Here is a 17,478-nt window from a genome sequence, read left to right as displayed (position 1 = left end):
GCATGCAAAGAGCCAACAGGATACTGAAAGAAGAATTGAAAGAAATCCGAGAAAGACAATGGACTACTCGTCTGGAAGAACTAAACACTGAAGACCAGTCTGCATGGAGAATGCAGAAAGTACTCAGGAAAGGACTTCGACAGTCATGCCCGCCAATACACGGCGAGCAAGGAATCGTCTACACTGATCAGGAGAAGGCGGAAGCATTCGCGAACAACTTCGAAAGGCAGTGCAGAGAAAACGACGTCCCGTTCACGGACGAAGTAGACGAAATAGAGAGACAGGTGGAAAGAACGGTACGAAGACTAAAACGACCCATGGACAACGCGTAACCCCTGGCCTCGCCATCTCCCGAGGAAGTGAAAGACATCCTAAGACGTCTTAACACTCGGAAAGCACCAGGCCTGCACAACATAACAAACCGGGCGCTGAAAGTACTACCGCGGAAGGGTATAGCAGCCATAACTAACATAATAAACGCTATACTAAGATTGCAGCTTTTCCCGTACCAGTTCAAAGAGGCAACGGTTATCCACATCCCGAAGCCCAAGAAGAACCACCTGTTCCCAGACAATCACAGGCCAATAAGCTTACTACCTTCCACAAACAAAGTGGCGGAACGTGCCATCTTGAAGAGACTCGAAGATCAAACTAGAGTGCTAGGAATCCTCTCGGATTAACAATTCGGTTTTGGATCAGAACACTCGACAGAGCTGCAAGTCCTGAGGGTAGTAGACTTTGCGACCGAAGGCTTCAACCTCGGCAAAGGACACAACACCGGAGCAATCTTCTTAGACGTCTCCAAGGCGTTCGACAGAGTTTGGCATCAAGGATTACTGGCCAAAATGAGCGATTTCGGATATTCAAAACCAATGGTAAGATTAATTCAGTCTTTTCTAGCTGACAGGCGATGCCGATGCAGAGTAGGAGACGAACTATCAATAATTCGACTATTGGAAGCAGGGGTCCTGCAAGGAGCAGTCCTTTCGCCGCACCTCTACTCCGTATACACAGCGGACGTGCCCAAGCCGGAGAACAACTTTAACAAGTTGGCGCTCTATGCAGACGACACGGCCCTGCTGGCGAGATCCACGAGCCAAGCGCATGTTACAAGATATTTGCAGCAACAGGCAGACATAATCAGAGGAGTGGGCCAACCTGTGGAAGATCAGTATAAACCCTGACAAAAGTCAGGCGATACTGTTCACTCGCAGGTTTGTACAACCGGAAGGCAACGTCAACTTCAACGGACAAGATATTCCGTGGACCAACAAAGCGACATACTTGGGGGTCATCTTAGACAGGAGATTAACATTTCAGTCTCATGTACGGCAGATAATTGGACGCAGAAGCAACATGGGGTTGGAAGTGAAGTTGTTAATGATCAAAACCGCCCTTATGCCCATAATACTGTATGCCTGCACTGCCTGGGGTCAGTGCGCGCAGACATACAGGAAGAAGATACAGTCGTTTATGAACGCGAGCGTAAGGGCCACCGTAAACGCACCGTACTATATCCCCAATAGATACATATACAGAGACTTAGACCTGGACACGCAATATGTGGACGTGTATATGAGAGAACACGCAGAAAGCGTGTTCGATACAATCAGATCGCACAACAACCCAGCGCTACGCAATCAACACGATGCGTTGAACATGGATGACCCCAGATTCCGAGAAAGCAACAAACACTCAAGGCCGACAAAGCAGAATCTACGACCGCCCCCCACGAGTCGCCGTCAGGCGACTCCGGTAAGCATACTAATCAGACTTTCTTTCAGCAAGTTCACTGCAGAGCAACTCGATCGCGATTCAATTATCCTTAGATTCACTGAGGAACGCCCGACATTAATAACAATAGCCGCCGGTTAGTTTTTGGGGGCCCTATGCAAAAATTCAGTTAGGAATAGCACCGAAAGGCTAATTTTCGACCAAAGGAGGTCAGATGTCAATCTTGTTGAAGTGCCCATCAGTAAGTTGAGGATCGCTCGGAGAGTGGGGCTGGATGGAGTGGGATAGTAGGTTCTCCTCGCTAACTAACTGGGGGGGAAGCTTCTACTTCAGGGCACTCAACCCGGGAGGGGGTATGGGGGGCTGCTTTCCCAGGCCAGTGGCCTGAGGCCACAGTATATTACATAGGTTGTGACAAAGACTACACCATGTACTTTTTGACAGGGAACGCGAGTTCCTTATTTGCTGTTCTACAGGCAGATTGATACGATTCTATCAAAATAAAGTTTTCCTGGGGAAAAGATTTTGCTGCGGTTACGGAATTTCTTCATTGATTTTTTATCGAATTTGAATTTTTGTTGGTTTAGGTGAATTTTTTATTGCTTTATTTTGTGGTAATGAAACTTATATTTAGTATATTGTTGTTATATTGGCAAATTGCAGATGACAGTCGCAAAGATCCGCGGAATCGCAGAAAGGTATGTTCTGTTCGCAGAAAGTCAGTCAGAAAACAAGAAGTCATAGTCGTACAAATAATAATTGCTCAATAAAAAGGTTTCAATATTTTTTCAACGGTTTAAAGAAAATGAATAATTTGAAAGACCTTGGAAATGTAGAGATAAACAATTACAAGTATAAGTCTTAATAGTCTATCCAGCTTCCTAATTATAGGATAAGATAACAATTCTAAGAATTCTGAAATCCGAGGTTATAATAGATATGAGGTTACCACGTTTTGCAGTAATTAGAAGAGCTTTGTCATACACAATAAAGTCAATAGAAAGTATGCAAGTCGAACATACTGAAAATTATCAGGTACATACTTGAATGTTGTTAAATGCTCAGTAATTGCAATATTTTTGTAGAGTGCTATCAAAGCCCTGAATGGCTTGCAGACAAACGCTCAATATATTAAAAATGCGGCCAATAAACCGAATATTGCTTCCAAAGTCCAAGAAGTTGCAAAATTTTTGAAAAGGTGAGTAATTTGAAAAAATAATCAATTTGATTTCAATTATTGTCACACATATACAAGACAATCTGACTCATAATCTAGCATTTCCACTATTAAATTTTCAAATATTGGGTTGGAGAAAGTCAGTGAAGACAAGTTTTTTCAGGTTGAAAAGTCCTGAAAAATGTTTGAGCAGTCCCAGGACTAATTCACTTTCCAAAGAAACTTCTTACAGTTGTCAATTAAATCAGTTCAATATTTCATGGAGTTTCATTTGTAGAACTGAAAAAATCACGCATATATTCAAATTTTACTCAGAATTTTTTTCCCATATCAAGTTAAGACATTGAAGTTCAGCTAGAGAAAAAATCAATTCTGGTTAGTAGTTTATTTTTATATTTATACATCAATGTATACTTCTCTTATATGAATTCTTACAACCTAAAAAGTTATGGCTTGCAATTTGACACTGAATTCACCTTTAGGAAAATTGTTAAAGCATTTTCAGTGAAATGAAATATTCACTTTGTATTATATTGTTAAATGCTTATGATTGGTGTGAAAATTCAGAGTGTGAATGTTTACTATATGTAAGAAAAAATAACATGCAAACTGTACAGAACTTCAGTCACAGTAAAACTTACTGCCACTAATGAATCAAATTTGAATATAAAGAATTGTGAAGTAATGAGACACAGACTAAGGAGTTACTTTAGAGCATTACGGTGCTTTGGTGTAGTATTCGATAGTAAACTGATCTTTGTAGACCACATTTCACTGAATTGAGTTATTTGAGGTTCTCAGGATAAGTTGTCTGAATTTCTCTCAGGATTTATAGATAGGTATTGTAAAAATTTCAACAATCTGAAATCAATGAAGTTGCTCTATGTTTCTTATATTCATTGACAATTGGAGTGGGCAAGTATTGTGTGAAATCTCATATACTGAGTGTTGATAGGAATCACACGTTAAAAGGTAAGATCTCGTTAGTCCTCGAGAGATTCTAGTTATGGTGAATTGTTTTCATCTAAAATTGCTAAATAATATGGTGGATGGCTCTATCTATCTTCTTTTATCAGTGAAGTTAAATGTTCCATGCTCTATATCACTAACCACTCTCACTTTCAGATATTTATATAGAAGAAAAAATATTCCTTAAAATTACATAGTCAGATTGAAAAAAAAAATTTGGTTAAATAAAAAAAACACTTGAAAATTTTAAATTATGCTTGGGATACTATTTTCTTCAAATATACTACTTAGAGTTGTTAGAAAATTTTCATTTGCCTTTCTCACTTTTTTTGTAGGTCTGGTGTGTCATTGGAGCAGCTAGATAAACTGTCAGTCATCCATGTTACAGGAACCAATGGCAAAGGAACTACTTGTGCCTACTGTGAAAGTATTCTTCGCAATCATGGCTATAAAACAGGATTTTTTTCATCTCCACACCTTTTGGATGTTCGTGAAAGAATTAGAATTGATGGAAAACCAATTTCAAAATCTATGTTTGCCAAGTACTTTTGGAAAATCTATCCTTTACTGGATAAGCAAAAGGTAATGAGCTTGCACCATAACAATAGAAAGGGGTAATGAGCTCATACATTTTTTTGATCTAATGATAAAGATACAAACACATATTACCTTACCAAAGTATATTAGACTATTTCGAATTTTATTACTTATTCACTGTAAAATAAAATTAAAAACAGTTTGTCTTAAAAAAATGAAAAAAAATTTCAACTATGTGTTTTTTATGTGAATATTCAAATTGAAGTATTTTATAATGTACAGTCAAGAAATATTGAACTATTGTATTTGATTTAGGTACAAAAAACTTGAAATAAATTTGTATAAATGCATGCTTACAAGCATAAGTAATGCATTTGTTTATTTATTTTTGCCTATATACTGATCTTAAGATCTTCTAATCCCAATGGTTACTGTAACATTTTTCGGTGTAGCGTTGACGTACACCTGTTTTACTCTTCAAGCAATGCCCTGAGCCATAGTATTCGATAAAATTTGAAATGAGTATGTCAGTTTTGAAAAAATTATTGCCAGTGCCACATATACTTTTATTGACACTATTGAAAAAATATTGGAAATACCCTGTATTAATTTTTTTGTGGAAAGAAAGGTTTTGGCTTTCTACCACTCCATCTTGATACAAAAAATGTGGGAATCTCCAAAAGAAAGGAAGGAAGTAATCAAGATAGAGAAGTAGAAAGAGAAACCTTTCCCAAAAAATTTATCTCTCCTAAAAATATACCCTTTCAATTTAAACCCTGTATTAACTTATACACATCATCAAAGTTGTAGTTGTAGAAAAAAAAATTGTTATTTATATTTACTTTCTCATTTGTAAAAGATGTATATATTGTAATTTGAATAAATTCAGTTAATTTCTATGTTTGATATCTACAGTGACATCTACATTTTTATTACCATTCATATATAAAGTGGTCAAATAAATTATTGTACTCTACTCTACTCGACTCTAACAAAGTTGATAGTCTAAAACATTATCAGCCTAGTGGTATAAATGGAATAATAATGCATTTGATATGGATTCTTGCTGTGAAAAATAAATCTCATATCAGAATTTTCATACCAGTGTTTGTTGATTTATTGAAGAAAGTGATATTAATCATCTCTCCTAGTGAACCTCATCAAGTGAAAAATTGTAATTCTTACAAAGACATTTGGGATACACTTGAAAGGATTTATAGTAGTTACTGTCCTGCCTGTAGAGCTTCCTTTCTCAAATGATTAGTATAATCTAAATTGAAGGAAAACAGAAATGTTCAAGATCCAAATATCTATATGGATACCGGTAACAAACTAAATGAACTTAGAAACCGTCATGATGTTATATAGTCTTCCACGAAGTTTTGAGACATTTAGAATAGCAATTGAAACTTGTGATAATCTACCGAAACCTGAAAACCTCAGAGTATAAATCATTGAGGAGAACTAAACTAGAAGCATATCAAATTCTCATTCAAACATGAAAATGGATCCTGAAGGAGCTTTTTATTCAAATTCAAGATTCCGTTGATCATCAAAACAAAATGGAAGTTACAACAAAAAACAAAAATCAAGGAAGGAAATAATTCAAGATTTGAATTTCGCTATCATGGATGTAATACGCCATAGAAGAAAAGTGAATTTACCTTCAACGCTGAATGTCAAACAGTGAACAATTTTCAAATCATCCTTTAAGATCTAAAAGACCCCCTTCATGAACCAATGATTATTTACATGGGTGATGATTATGAATTTCTCTCAACTGTTGATGAAGAAATACAAGGAAAAAAGCCAAAGGAATGGAAGGATGTAATAGAAACTGAAATAAAAGCACTCTTGAAAAATGAAACTTGGAAAGTTATAGACACAAGGATGGTTTTAATAGAAAAATATAAGGCAAACGGCGAACTATAAGGAAAAAAAAGCGATACTAGTTGCAAGAGGATTTAAACAAGGGCCTTGCCTGGATTACGTCAATACATATTCTCCTATAGCTATACATATATAGATGTATAGATAAGCCTGAAGAAGTTATTGTATAGCGAAACACGTTTAGTGAAATTCTCATAATATAGTGTTTCTTGAATACGTTATGGATTTTCATCATGTATCGGTCGATTCCATCACATATATTCAGAAAGAGAGAGAGAGAGAGAAGTACTTTTATTAAACCAAGAGAATAAACATTTCATGGAGGTTCACCCACTTTAACGAAAACAATTATGTGAAACAACAGAAATATTATGCCTAAAGGCATAAATTATGAAACACTTTCATTCAAATATTCCATCTCAAGTTATTCTTCAGAAGCCAGAGTGATAATTATGTATTATAAAATGTATCATCGAGATTCAAAATTAGTAAATTGATGGAAAATTATAGTCAGAATTGGTAAACCAATCAGTAAATTTATGTGTGGTTGCAGGGAACACTTTGTCAAAGATGAGTTTATAAAATTCTGTGTATTTATTTTAGAAAGTATAGCTAAGAAGTTGAAAAGACTGATGAAAGAGTTATTAACTGATTAGTGAAAGCCTAATGTGACGATAGCTTGTATCAAAGTGCTTCATAGTTGCACACACAATCGGTGGAGGTACCAGAGTTATACCTTTTTTTGTGAGAACATTTCAATGAAGAACTTCATAGGCAGGAAGTCAAGTCTTCAACCTCACAAAAATAGTATTCTAGTAATATCTTCCAAATAACTTATTTTCTCCAATAATACTTTCGTCACAGATATTTTGAATTTCTGTTAAAATAACAGGTGTAATAGTTTGTAGAAATTTCAAAACTTGTTTTTCTTGAGTTTTGTACCAAATGTACCAAATTGGACCAAATTGATGGATGAAATGTTCGTTGGGAAAATCATTTTCACAGTTCTACTATGTGGAAAAGATAACTTCAATAGATTCAGTTTAAAATTCTTCAAATTTACGTAAGAACTCAAATGAAGAAAATTCATGAAAGAAACATTTATTGAATTTACTTCTCCTGTGATGAAATTCAAAATAATTATAATATTATATATATCTATATATATATATATATATATATATATATATATATATATATATATATATATATATATATATATATATCTTTTCATGAACATTTTCTAAAATATAATACATAAGTATGTTTGCAAAATTTAATTCTTTATTAAAATAAGTTCAGTCTTGAATTTTCTTTTAATTATCTGGGATTTTTATGTACTGGGTGGTATTAACACTGATATTTTTTATAGTTTTTTATAATTTCTCAAATTGTAGGTGGATTCTTCAGATATGCCCTTGTATTTTCGATTTTTGGCTGTTCTTGCATTCCATGTATTTTTAGAACATGAAGTTGACGTTGCAATAATCGAAGTTGGTATCGGAGGGGAATATGATTGCACAAATATCATAAGGTAAATTATATTTGAAAATAACTAGTATCATCTAAAGCAGAGTTTGAAGTCATTTGAAATTTAAAAAACGAAATCAAATCTAATCAAAATTTCCATCTGAAAATTATTAAATTTTTATCAAACATTTTTTTATGAGTGAAAAAGATTATACTCTGATCATTATTTTTGAATGAAATTTATATGATTAACAATAATAGTAATTTTGAATAATACTTTCTAAATCAGAAATGAAAATTTGCTCAAATATCTCAGTTATGTATTTTGAATCTGTAGTGGTGAGTGAAAAATATTGTTATCAGCTACTACTAACAGCCATTTCAATTTCTGAAATGCATTAGAAATTATGACTTGCAAAATAATATATAAAAACAAAATCTGACTCACTACATGGAACTTGAATAGTTTACTTTCAAAATAGTTTTTCAATGGCTCAGTTGTCAACTGGGAACTAAGTCGCTGAAGATATACTTCACTGCTAAAAACACCCTCTCAACAGTGCTGAGCAAAGCAGGTACTGTTTGCACAATTAATGCGATTTTATATTGGAAAATGTGTAGGTACACTAGTAGTGTTTACATGCATATTGGTTAATTAACTGTTCAAAAACTTTTGGATCATTATTATCAATCAATTAACACCAAAGATCGATTTAAATTTTTATATATAAATCAAGCAATATATTTAAATATTTAAAATAATAGTTATACGAGCAATCTATACGAAGTCAATCCGAACAGCTAAATGGAAGACTGATAAATTTACTAGTTAATACCATATAAAACCCCCCACATAAAAATCATGATTAGACCTCGTAATTATACCACGCCGCTCATGCCATACAAAGAAGCTGCCGACGTACTGTAACTATTTAGTTTTTATGCCATTCGAATTGACTTCCTATATATTATACATGATTTTTTAGAAAAAATAAATTAACAATTTTCAATCCTGGTAGTATTGCATACTTAATTGCCTTTGGACAGATATTCAGTGATATGTGAACTTGTTATTTAAGATGAAAATGTGTGATATTTGTTATCATCATATATACTTTATTGCCATGAAGAAAATTTACATCTCAAAGGCAAATTGAATAATTTTCTGATTGATTCGGCCGTTACTTGACGAAGATCCATAGTAATTTCAAAAACTACACCTCACGATTTGATCTCTACAAACGATTTGATATCCACAAACCAAAGTTTGTGGAGATCAAATCGTGAGATGTAGTTTTTGAAAAGTGGATAATATAATATATCACTAGTTGTCATGACGAATAATTGAAAACCAAATACATAACATGAGTACAAAGATAACTATCAAATGAAGAATATTAGGTCAGAATGTATGATAAAAAATTCAAAAATGCTCTTAAAATTTATCAATAGTAATAACACAAGATCTCAAAATTTCCTTTTTCTTGAAATGGTTGAAATTAATGAGTCTTCTGATTGTATGAATAAGAAAACTGACATCGATAATCTCAGCAGTATATACAGTAACTTACTGAAACTACACCAAAAAACATAATGATAATAATGAAAATTGTATCAATCAATTCTCTCTTTAGAGTCAAAGTTTATCAAATCATCATGCCCATTGAAAAATTACATTTATATGAAGGTATGACATTTGTCAAATCAAAAAAATCTTATATTACCTTTCTTTCTTCAATTTATATGTTCAATTAATTTTTTTTTCACTCATTTTTCCTGTAAGTATGATTTGTAATGTTATTCAATGGCAAAAAAATCCACAACTCAATAAATTATGGGTCCTGAAGAAGTTTCCCATTAGAAGTGAAACCTTGGCAAAGTAGAGCAGAGTTTTGATTTTTTGACTGAGAGACCCCGTTAATCCATATATTCTGACACCATGTATCCCAATTCTGAAACAGTATATTTCATATTTTATCTTGCCCTTCAATTATAGTTTAACTATAATATAATGAAACTCATTTATACATGATTCGCTTTGTTAACAAGTTTATACTTTGGACAATAAAGCATATTTGACTTGACTTGACTATTTGGTTTTTAAAAACTGAGAAATATTTCATTTGTCAAAGAAATACTGCTGTTGTGGGTATCACCCCTTTAGATATGGATCATACTTCATTGTTGGGAAATTCTTTGGAATCTATTGCATGGAATAAAAGTGGTATAATGAAAGAAGGATGTCTGGCTTTCTCCACTAAACAGCCGCCAAACGTGTTACAAGTATTTCAGGATCGAAGTTTAGAACGAAAAGTAATAAACTGATATTTTTTTATTAAAACAGATAATTGAAAATCTATATATTTTTAGTGCTCTTTTAAAATTGTGGAAGAAAACAGTTATTTGGAGAATAACTCATATATGCCCCCACATGTTCGGAGAACAAATGCCAGCTTAGCTCTAGCGTTAACTGAAGCTTTTATGAGTAGAGGTTGGTCAATTTTGATTTTTTGTTGATTTTTCATGTTTTGTTTTATAAGTGTAACATTACAATCACCTAAAAATATGAGTGCTTTTCTCAGAACTAGTTTTGTACTATAAATTGTGAAATTTTTCAGAGAAAAGTAAGAAGAAAAAATTTTCACTGGAACTAGCAAAACAATCCATAGAAGAAACTCGATGGCCTGGGAGATATGAAATCAAACATTTCAAAGGCTTTAGGTATGTCTAGTCTATCTATCTCGAGAATCGATAATGTTTCAATATAAAATCTACCATCCAATTCATAATTTTAGATTTTACCTGGACGGCGCTCATACTTTCGACAGTATTTGTGTTTGTAGAGATTGGTTTGATTCTCACACCAGTATACGTAATGTGAAGAAATGTCTTATATTCAATATTACTGGGGAACGTGACCCGGAAATGTTTTTCAAGGAGTTGGGCAAATGTGAATTTGATGCTGTTATTTTCATACCAAATGTAGGAGGCGAAAATGATAGATCAGGTAACTCAGTTTTCAAAAATATTATTACGTCTCTGTGGGTATGCTTAACCAAATTCAACTACTTTTTTTATTATAATGATGTGACGCTACAATATATTGTTGTAACATTGTATTTTCTTCATATAACATCGTCTCAAGTAAGTAGCCTGTCTTATGCTGTCAAAATCAGCTGTAAAATCATTACCATTGTAGCAGACTAGTAGTTGGCTTCGCGGAGTTATTGAGCTTCTACTTTCTGTGGCTTTACTAACTTCTCCATTCAGTCGCCGCGGTAATCTGTAGACATTTCCTCATGAGATCATGAACTTTCTCCTCGTTTTATAGTTTCTTCAACAAACTCATAGGCTTCACCCGGTAGTGTACCTCTCGTACTCGTTTTCGAGTCCTATTGACGTCAAAGTGTGATCTGATACAATCAATAGATACAATTTTGCCTCATCAGGGATTTTCCACTTGTGATTTGATAGGTTATCACGAAGGCCATCTCACCAAGCCTAGAATTCTCTGACAGCTATACCGTACAACAAGCCAGCTCTCAACCAGCTTCAGATCACCATCTTTCTTCTGACTTGTTCACAGTTCATCGGAGGTCCATATTCCACATTCTGCGATCGTCCCTGTTCAATGCATCGTGGAGATCACTCAGGGTTAGGGTGAGTTCAAATTTGCTAAGATGTTCTCGTCGTGATTTTTCAGGAGGACCTCCACGTACTGGGTGTAAAGATCCAGATCTTGGCAGATGCATCTTTTGGGCGGGTCATGTATCAGTTGGACGTCATATATGTAGGAGATATCTTGCTTCGTTTGTTGTCCACAGAATGTCCTTTCCATTGAACTCGACGTGTTCTTCAGTTTGCGCCATCCTACAGGTGATTAGTATTGGCTGAATCTTGTCGAGGTTTATGTAAGTCTTCCAGAGATTGGCCGACTCCTCTATTCTGTCCGCCTGTTTTTGCAGACACCCTGTGAGTATCGCATGGCTGGTAGATTTGGTCAGGATAGCTGTGTCGTCTGTGTAGAGAAACAACTTATTGAGGTTGTTTTTTGGCTTTGGCACGTCTGACGTGTACCCAGAGAAGAGGTATAAGAAGTCGCCTGGCGGAGAGTTCTTGGTCTTACTCTACATTCAGCCAGAAAAGAATTGATTAGTCTCATCTGCCATTTTGGCCACGAGTCTGTCGTGCCAGACCCTGTTGAACACCTTGGAAATGTTGATGAATATCTCTACAGTGAAACCCAGGTTGAAACCTTTAATTGCATAGTCGACCACCCTCAGGACAGGACTTTCAACTTGAATCCAAACTGCTAGTCCAGTAGGATGCTTACTTCTGTTCTGGGTTCCAAATCGTTTCAGGATGATAAGTTCCACTACTTTGCTTATCGAAGGGGTCAAGTTTTATTGTCTGATTATTGTCGGGGTGGGAATATGGGAAGTGTTGCAGTCGATGGCGTTGTTAATGTTCATCATCGTCGCTATTCCATTCTTGGGAGAGCTTTCAGTGTCTGTTTTGAGATTTGGTACGGGCCTGGGCCTTTCCGGATAGCGAGCTTTCTTGTTCTAATTGTTTTAACATAGTCTCTTGTTCTTTTATTCTTTTGATGCCTTGTTGCTTTTCTGTAAAATTTCCTGGTCGACTGTTCCCCCTTTTTTTTTGGTAATTTTTTCACCTGTTCTTGTAGTTTTTGGTGCTTGGTCGTACCTGAATGTTTGCCAAAAACTCTATTATAACACCTTTCACCGTCATTTCGTAATTATTTGCTGGTGTGTTTACTGTACCCCCTTCACTTTCCCTTCTTCAGTACTTCTACTTATTTCAGCACTGTGACCTATGTTACGTCTATGGGGGCTCTTGATAATGGGTGGTATGCTAAATCAAATTAAACCATCTCATTTAATGAACTTCACTTTACAATTGTTGCACTTATTTCACTTTTTTACTAATCGCTTGTTTTGAACGGCTCTTGGTACTAATCTACGAACTTATCTCACTCGATGTGCCCATATTTATAGTCAGAATAAACATTCCAGTAACTTCGTCAGTGATTCAAACCTCTGGTTTATTCATTTAAGTTCGCCTAACACTTCAGAGTGCTGCGTCCAGTGGCATGAATACGCAACAACTGCAGCATTACAATATCTATCACTAATAATGATAATTGCAGGTTCATCTCGACTAATCATTCGAAAACAAAATTTAATTTAAGCTAACTGCATGGGCGCCCTCTTTTATTTTTTTATATTTGATACTAATTTATTCAAGATACAGCCGACTTCAAGCTACCAGAAGACAAGCAATTGCAACGTTGCGAAGCTTATCGATTGAAGTGGCTGACCCTGGAGGAATTGTTTGAAAAAAGATCGGAAACTGTCTGTGTTAAGCCTAGCTTCTCAAAAGCTGTAGAATTTCTAGAAATTAGTTATAATGACTGTGATATTTTAGTAACAGGATCTATTCATTTGATTGGAGCAGCTCTTTCAGTTCTTGATCCTACTCTCAATGGTGCATTAAATGAGTGATACCATTGTTGTTTATGGTTTTTTATAGTAATATTTGAAAATAAATTGAAGAGAAAAGAAGGTTTGTTCAGAGACAGTATTCTTTATACATAATTCACATAACTTCAATACATTTGTTTTTCTTTATCTTCTTATAAGTTGAGAAAATGTATTACTGAAATGGAATATTTTGTAAGTCAATATAGAGGGTGATCATTTTTTCTATTCTTGCCATTTGGTTCTTGCATGCCGTAGCGGAAAGAATTTTGGAGTTATCCAGAATATTTCATAAAGTTGTCAAAGAAAAATTTCAATATGAAGATCAAATAAGGTTTGTTTTACATTTCTTAAAAAAATTCATCAAACGTTTAGTGGAAACAAAGTGAAAAAGATCCTACTTCTGAAAGTAATGGAAACATGAATTCTATATCTATATGCCTGTTATATAATGAAAATATTAAAGAATTTGTGAAAGCCTTTAGTGAATTAAATTTAATACTGAATTCCGGTATTCTTCCATATTATTAGTACTTGCTCGAATTATCTTTGGAGACTGCTGAAGGTAGTTCAGAAGTTTGAATGAATAAAAATGATTTGCTACATTTAAAATTTTTTTGACTGAGATTGTAGATTAGCTTTTGCCAAATATTTCATTTCATATTTTCTAACTGCTATATTTTGCGAGTTCTTAATTGTGAGGAACATTGAACAAGGAGACTCTCTGTACGACAGTGGTTCACTTCAATTAATCACAGAACTCATTAAACGTTGGTGTATGTATTTTTCCAAATGTTTAGTTTACTTCGTTACTAATTGATTTCTTAACATGAATTTGTCAGTCTCTTTCATAAACCCATAAAAAGAAATGCATTTTTTTTTTATTTCACCTTAGAAAAGTAGTTGAGAGTATTGGTGCTACTTCAAGGAAAATTAGGACATTTTCAGCCATTACCTGTTACTTGCAGAGTAAGTATTCTTCATTTGAGTTAGCTTCGTGATGACAGCTCTCTACTGACCTACCCATGTTATTGAAGTGGAGTCCTGTTTCACTTCCACAGGTAATTATAAAAGCTGTTCAACATCAGCTGGGATGCTCTGGATTTTCATTCCAATGGTATCACAATTGGTCCAACTAGATTGAGATGCTTCTTATTCCTAGCATTTCTGTTTTTTCACTCCTTTGGGATAAAAAAACTTTTTGAAATTGATCAGACGAAAAGAAAAATTACTAAATTTACACATACATGCGTTGGAATAAAAATTCACGTGAGAATGTATCCAACTTTTTGTTAACAGTTTTTATTATATATTTTGTAAGTATACATAAAACATTGTATAAAGGCAAATTTTATAATAAGTATTACCGATAAGTTGGATAAAACCGGACGATATTTTTATTCAAACGCAGTAACATTTCTGGGCAAATTTAGTAATTGTCTCTTCTTATTTAATTGACTTTGAAACATTTTTTGATTCCGGGGAAGTGAACACCCATAAATGCCAGGAATAACTCGCGGATCTCCTCAAATAAGATTCAAACAATATTTGGAATGCTTCTTTCCTGTTAGTGACATTCTTTGATTTCAAACGGATGACAAGAGGCATGTCAGCTGAAATGGCACATTTGAAAGATGATTACACGTCAGAAAATTATTTAAAAGTTTTTGAGTGGGGTCAGTGCTAAAGTTAGTCTGTTGCTGTGAATCTACTAAACGTATAATAATAAAAGGTAATAGGAGTTTTTCTTGAAATACACATTGAGAATAATATTATTGTTTTGGCTACATCAGAAGCTATCTGTTTTGAATGAAACAAATACAATATTTTATATTTAATTAACGAAATATAGTGCAAAATACATTGTATATATTTTTTATACTAAGTATTGTAAATATTTTTTCACTACAACATGTTAGAATTTCTCTATTGATGCCTTCAGTTATTTGAATGATTCAGTAGGTGACTTAATAGGTGTAGCAGCATATATATAGTGTTTTTATAAAATATGTATTGGTGAATATTGTATCCCATAGGGATAAGTTGATGATGATTACCACTGTATTGTTTTTGACTTGTCGATGAATGTAAGGATAGGAAACTTTTGGTCTTAGATTTTGACAAGTTCACAAATCAAAGGATTAATTGATATTATTCAGATTTTATGACAGAAGGGAAAGTAAGAAAAGAAGTATAGTTAATCTGAAGAGAACACTTTTTCCACATCAGGTCTCTCGATCTACAGAGATACAAATACTTAGTCTATACTTTCTGATGATGCTGAATCACTTAGCGAAACGCGCGTTGTTCTGGTGTGTGCATTTTACGTCAAAGGTTCCCATTCTACCTCTCAAAGTACAGTTGACAAAAATTTCAGGCTTGAGAACTCTCTATTTTGTGTTTAGAGTTGTTCAGTAATAACTCAACCACCTTGACAAAAGTGGAGGAGGACCAGTATAAGAAAATCAGGAAACCGTGAAAGATACAAAGTCAATTGAATAAGGAAAATTGTCCTAATATAGAGCTTTTCTGAATGAATTTAGGAAATTTTGACTTTATTTAAGATAATATTAGAAACCAATGGACACTTTCTCATTGCCACTTTTCAATATGTACAGGTTGACGTTCATAGATATTTAATTTGACGTTTCGTCGCCAAGAAATCATAACCAATTTTATTTTTTATATAAACCAGTAAAAAAATCACTCAGTATAAGTTTGCCTTCTTGGCGACAACATCACTGATATATCACTATAATCGTTTGATTAGTTAATTCTGCAACATTGAAATAATCTCAAAATGATCAACCTTTTCCCATTTTACCTGACTTGAGGTTTCCGAATTTTGCATGCTGGTCCTCCTAATCTTGCATACATTGTATATTTTTCTTCCTATTTCATAAAAAACAAAATGTGAAATTTAACTTATGTTGTCCAAGTGTTACCAAGTTCTAGTTGGTCTTCCACCTAACCTTTAAACCTCTACATGGGGTCTAATATTTTGTAAAAACAAGAGAAACCAACGTAGATGTTTCAAAATTGATACCAAAAATTATATTATAATATGTATGCTTATTCTCGAATTTCACTGAATGTGCGAATAATTCACATGTGGTAGAGTTCTCAACTGATAATTAGTTCAAATTCTTCAGAATATTCCTGTGCAGAGAATATAAAGGTTTTGAAAATTTTGCTGGATATGAATTTTAATATTCAATCCTTCATTGTTGATCCAGGCACCATCTAATAATAACGTGCCTGGAAGTGATTCCTTGTGACATTTTATGAAGACGATGTGCAGAACTCCTCAGTTTCAGAGATAACAGAGTGACTGACGGAAGTCGAAATGAAAATCAACATTTCTGTAGATATCGGTAATATAAAGTCAATTTTATGAGCATAGTTATCAATAAGAAGTCAGTAGTGTATGAATGGGGGTTAGGGAATATATTTCAATGAGGAATCAACTTCCTTCATGATATTTGGAATTTTTTCAGTAAGCTTATTTATTCCATCCCACTCATTTTCAAATTGAAGTTTTTTTTTTTAATTCCGTTTCTAAATACTAAAAAATCATATTGCGTGTAGAGGAGACCGGGGTTGAAAGTAGCATTTTTTGTCTTTTGCATTTTTAGTATCCTGTTTTATAAATTATAAATGATATTTTTCATCTAGTGTTTTTATACTAATTTGAAAAAAATATTTTTTTTCTCCAACATCATCCATAGAGGAAATATAACAATTCTTATGGAAAAAAAGTGTGACTTTCAACCACGGGCCGGGGATGGTTGTCACAGTGTCTGGGGCAGGTAGTCACATAGGTAATTAAGGGGTATAAAAAACATTCAAATGAATATTTTCTTTGAAAATGGAATAATTTAACTAATTAATTATATCCAAAAAGAGAAAACAGTGTCTCATTTGTAGGAAAAAAAAACATTTTTGCTCCAAATAAATAACTTCCTTTTGGTAACTAAAATACCAAAAATATCCATCAGGCCGCAATGCTTGTAAACTGAAAATACTCATCCTAGCGAAATTATATTTAGTCAGTCTAAAATTCAGTGAATATTCGAAATCACAATTATGGTAAATGTAACCTGGTAGCCTGGTATGGCAAATGTAATCTGGTAAATGTAACGTTTTTTTTTCGAATACCCGTAGGAGACGAATCGAAGTAAATACTTGAAGCAATAAGTA

At 33.8% G+C, this 17,478-nt stretch overlaps 1 protein-coding gene across 4 annotated transcripts in view; it reads left to right on the top strand.

The window, feature by feature from the left end:
- Window positions 1-2,447: 2,447 nt before the first annotated feature.
- Fpgs1 (Folylpolyglutamate synthase 1) overlaps window positions 2,448-17,478 on the top strand; it is a 37,842-nt gene continuing 22,811 nt past the window's right edge. Inside the window, exons 1-9 of one of the 4 annotated variants that reach the window (XM_074177915.1) lie at window positions 2,448-2,769; window positions 2,820-2,932; window positions 4,216-4,462; window positions 7,705-7,841; window positions 9,910-10,090; window positions 10,148-10,268; window positions 10,396-10,498; window positions 10,573-10,784; window positions 13,052-14,147. In XM_074177915.1, coding sequence (XP_074034016.1) covers window positions 2,674-2,769; window positions 2,820-2,932; window positions 4,216-4,462; window positions 7,705-7,841; window positions 9,910-10,090; window positions 10,148-10,268; window positions 10,396-10,498; window positions 10,573-10,784; window positions 13,052-13,302 — 1,461 coding nt within the window. In that variant the 5' untranslated portion in view covers window positions 2,448-2,673 and the 3' untranslated portion in view covers window positions 13,303-14,147. Of the gene's footprint in view, window positions 2,770-2,819; window positions 2,933-4,215; window positions 4,463-7,704; window positions 7,842-9,909; window positions 10,091-10,147; window positions 10,269-10,395; window positions 10,499-10,572; window positions 10,785-13,045; window positions 14,148-14,173; window positions 14,197-17,478 lie in introns of those variants that run through there. The other 3 variants (XM_074177918.1, XM_074177914.1, XM_074177916.1) reach the window with 3 other exon arrangements.

Source organism: Leptinotarsa decemlineata, unplaced genomic scaffold (assembly GCF_025532065.1).
Source record: "Leptinotarsa decemlineata unplaced genomic scaffold, Ldec_3_MD MMD2_tig00003335_RagTag_RagTag, whole genome shotgun sequence".
In the NCBI taxonomy this organism is placed as follows: domain Eukaryota; kingdom Metazoa; phylum Arthropoda; class Insecta; order Coleoptera; family Chrysomelidae; genus Leptinotarsa; species Leptinotarsa decemlineata.
Note: the sequence above shows the minus strand (reverse complement) of the source record. Positions and strands in the feature narration are given on the sequence as shown.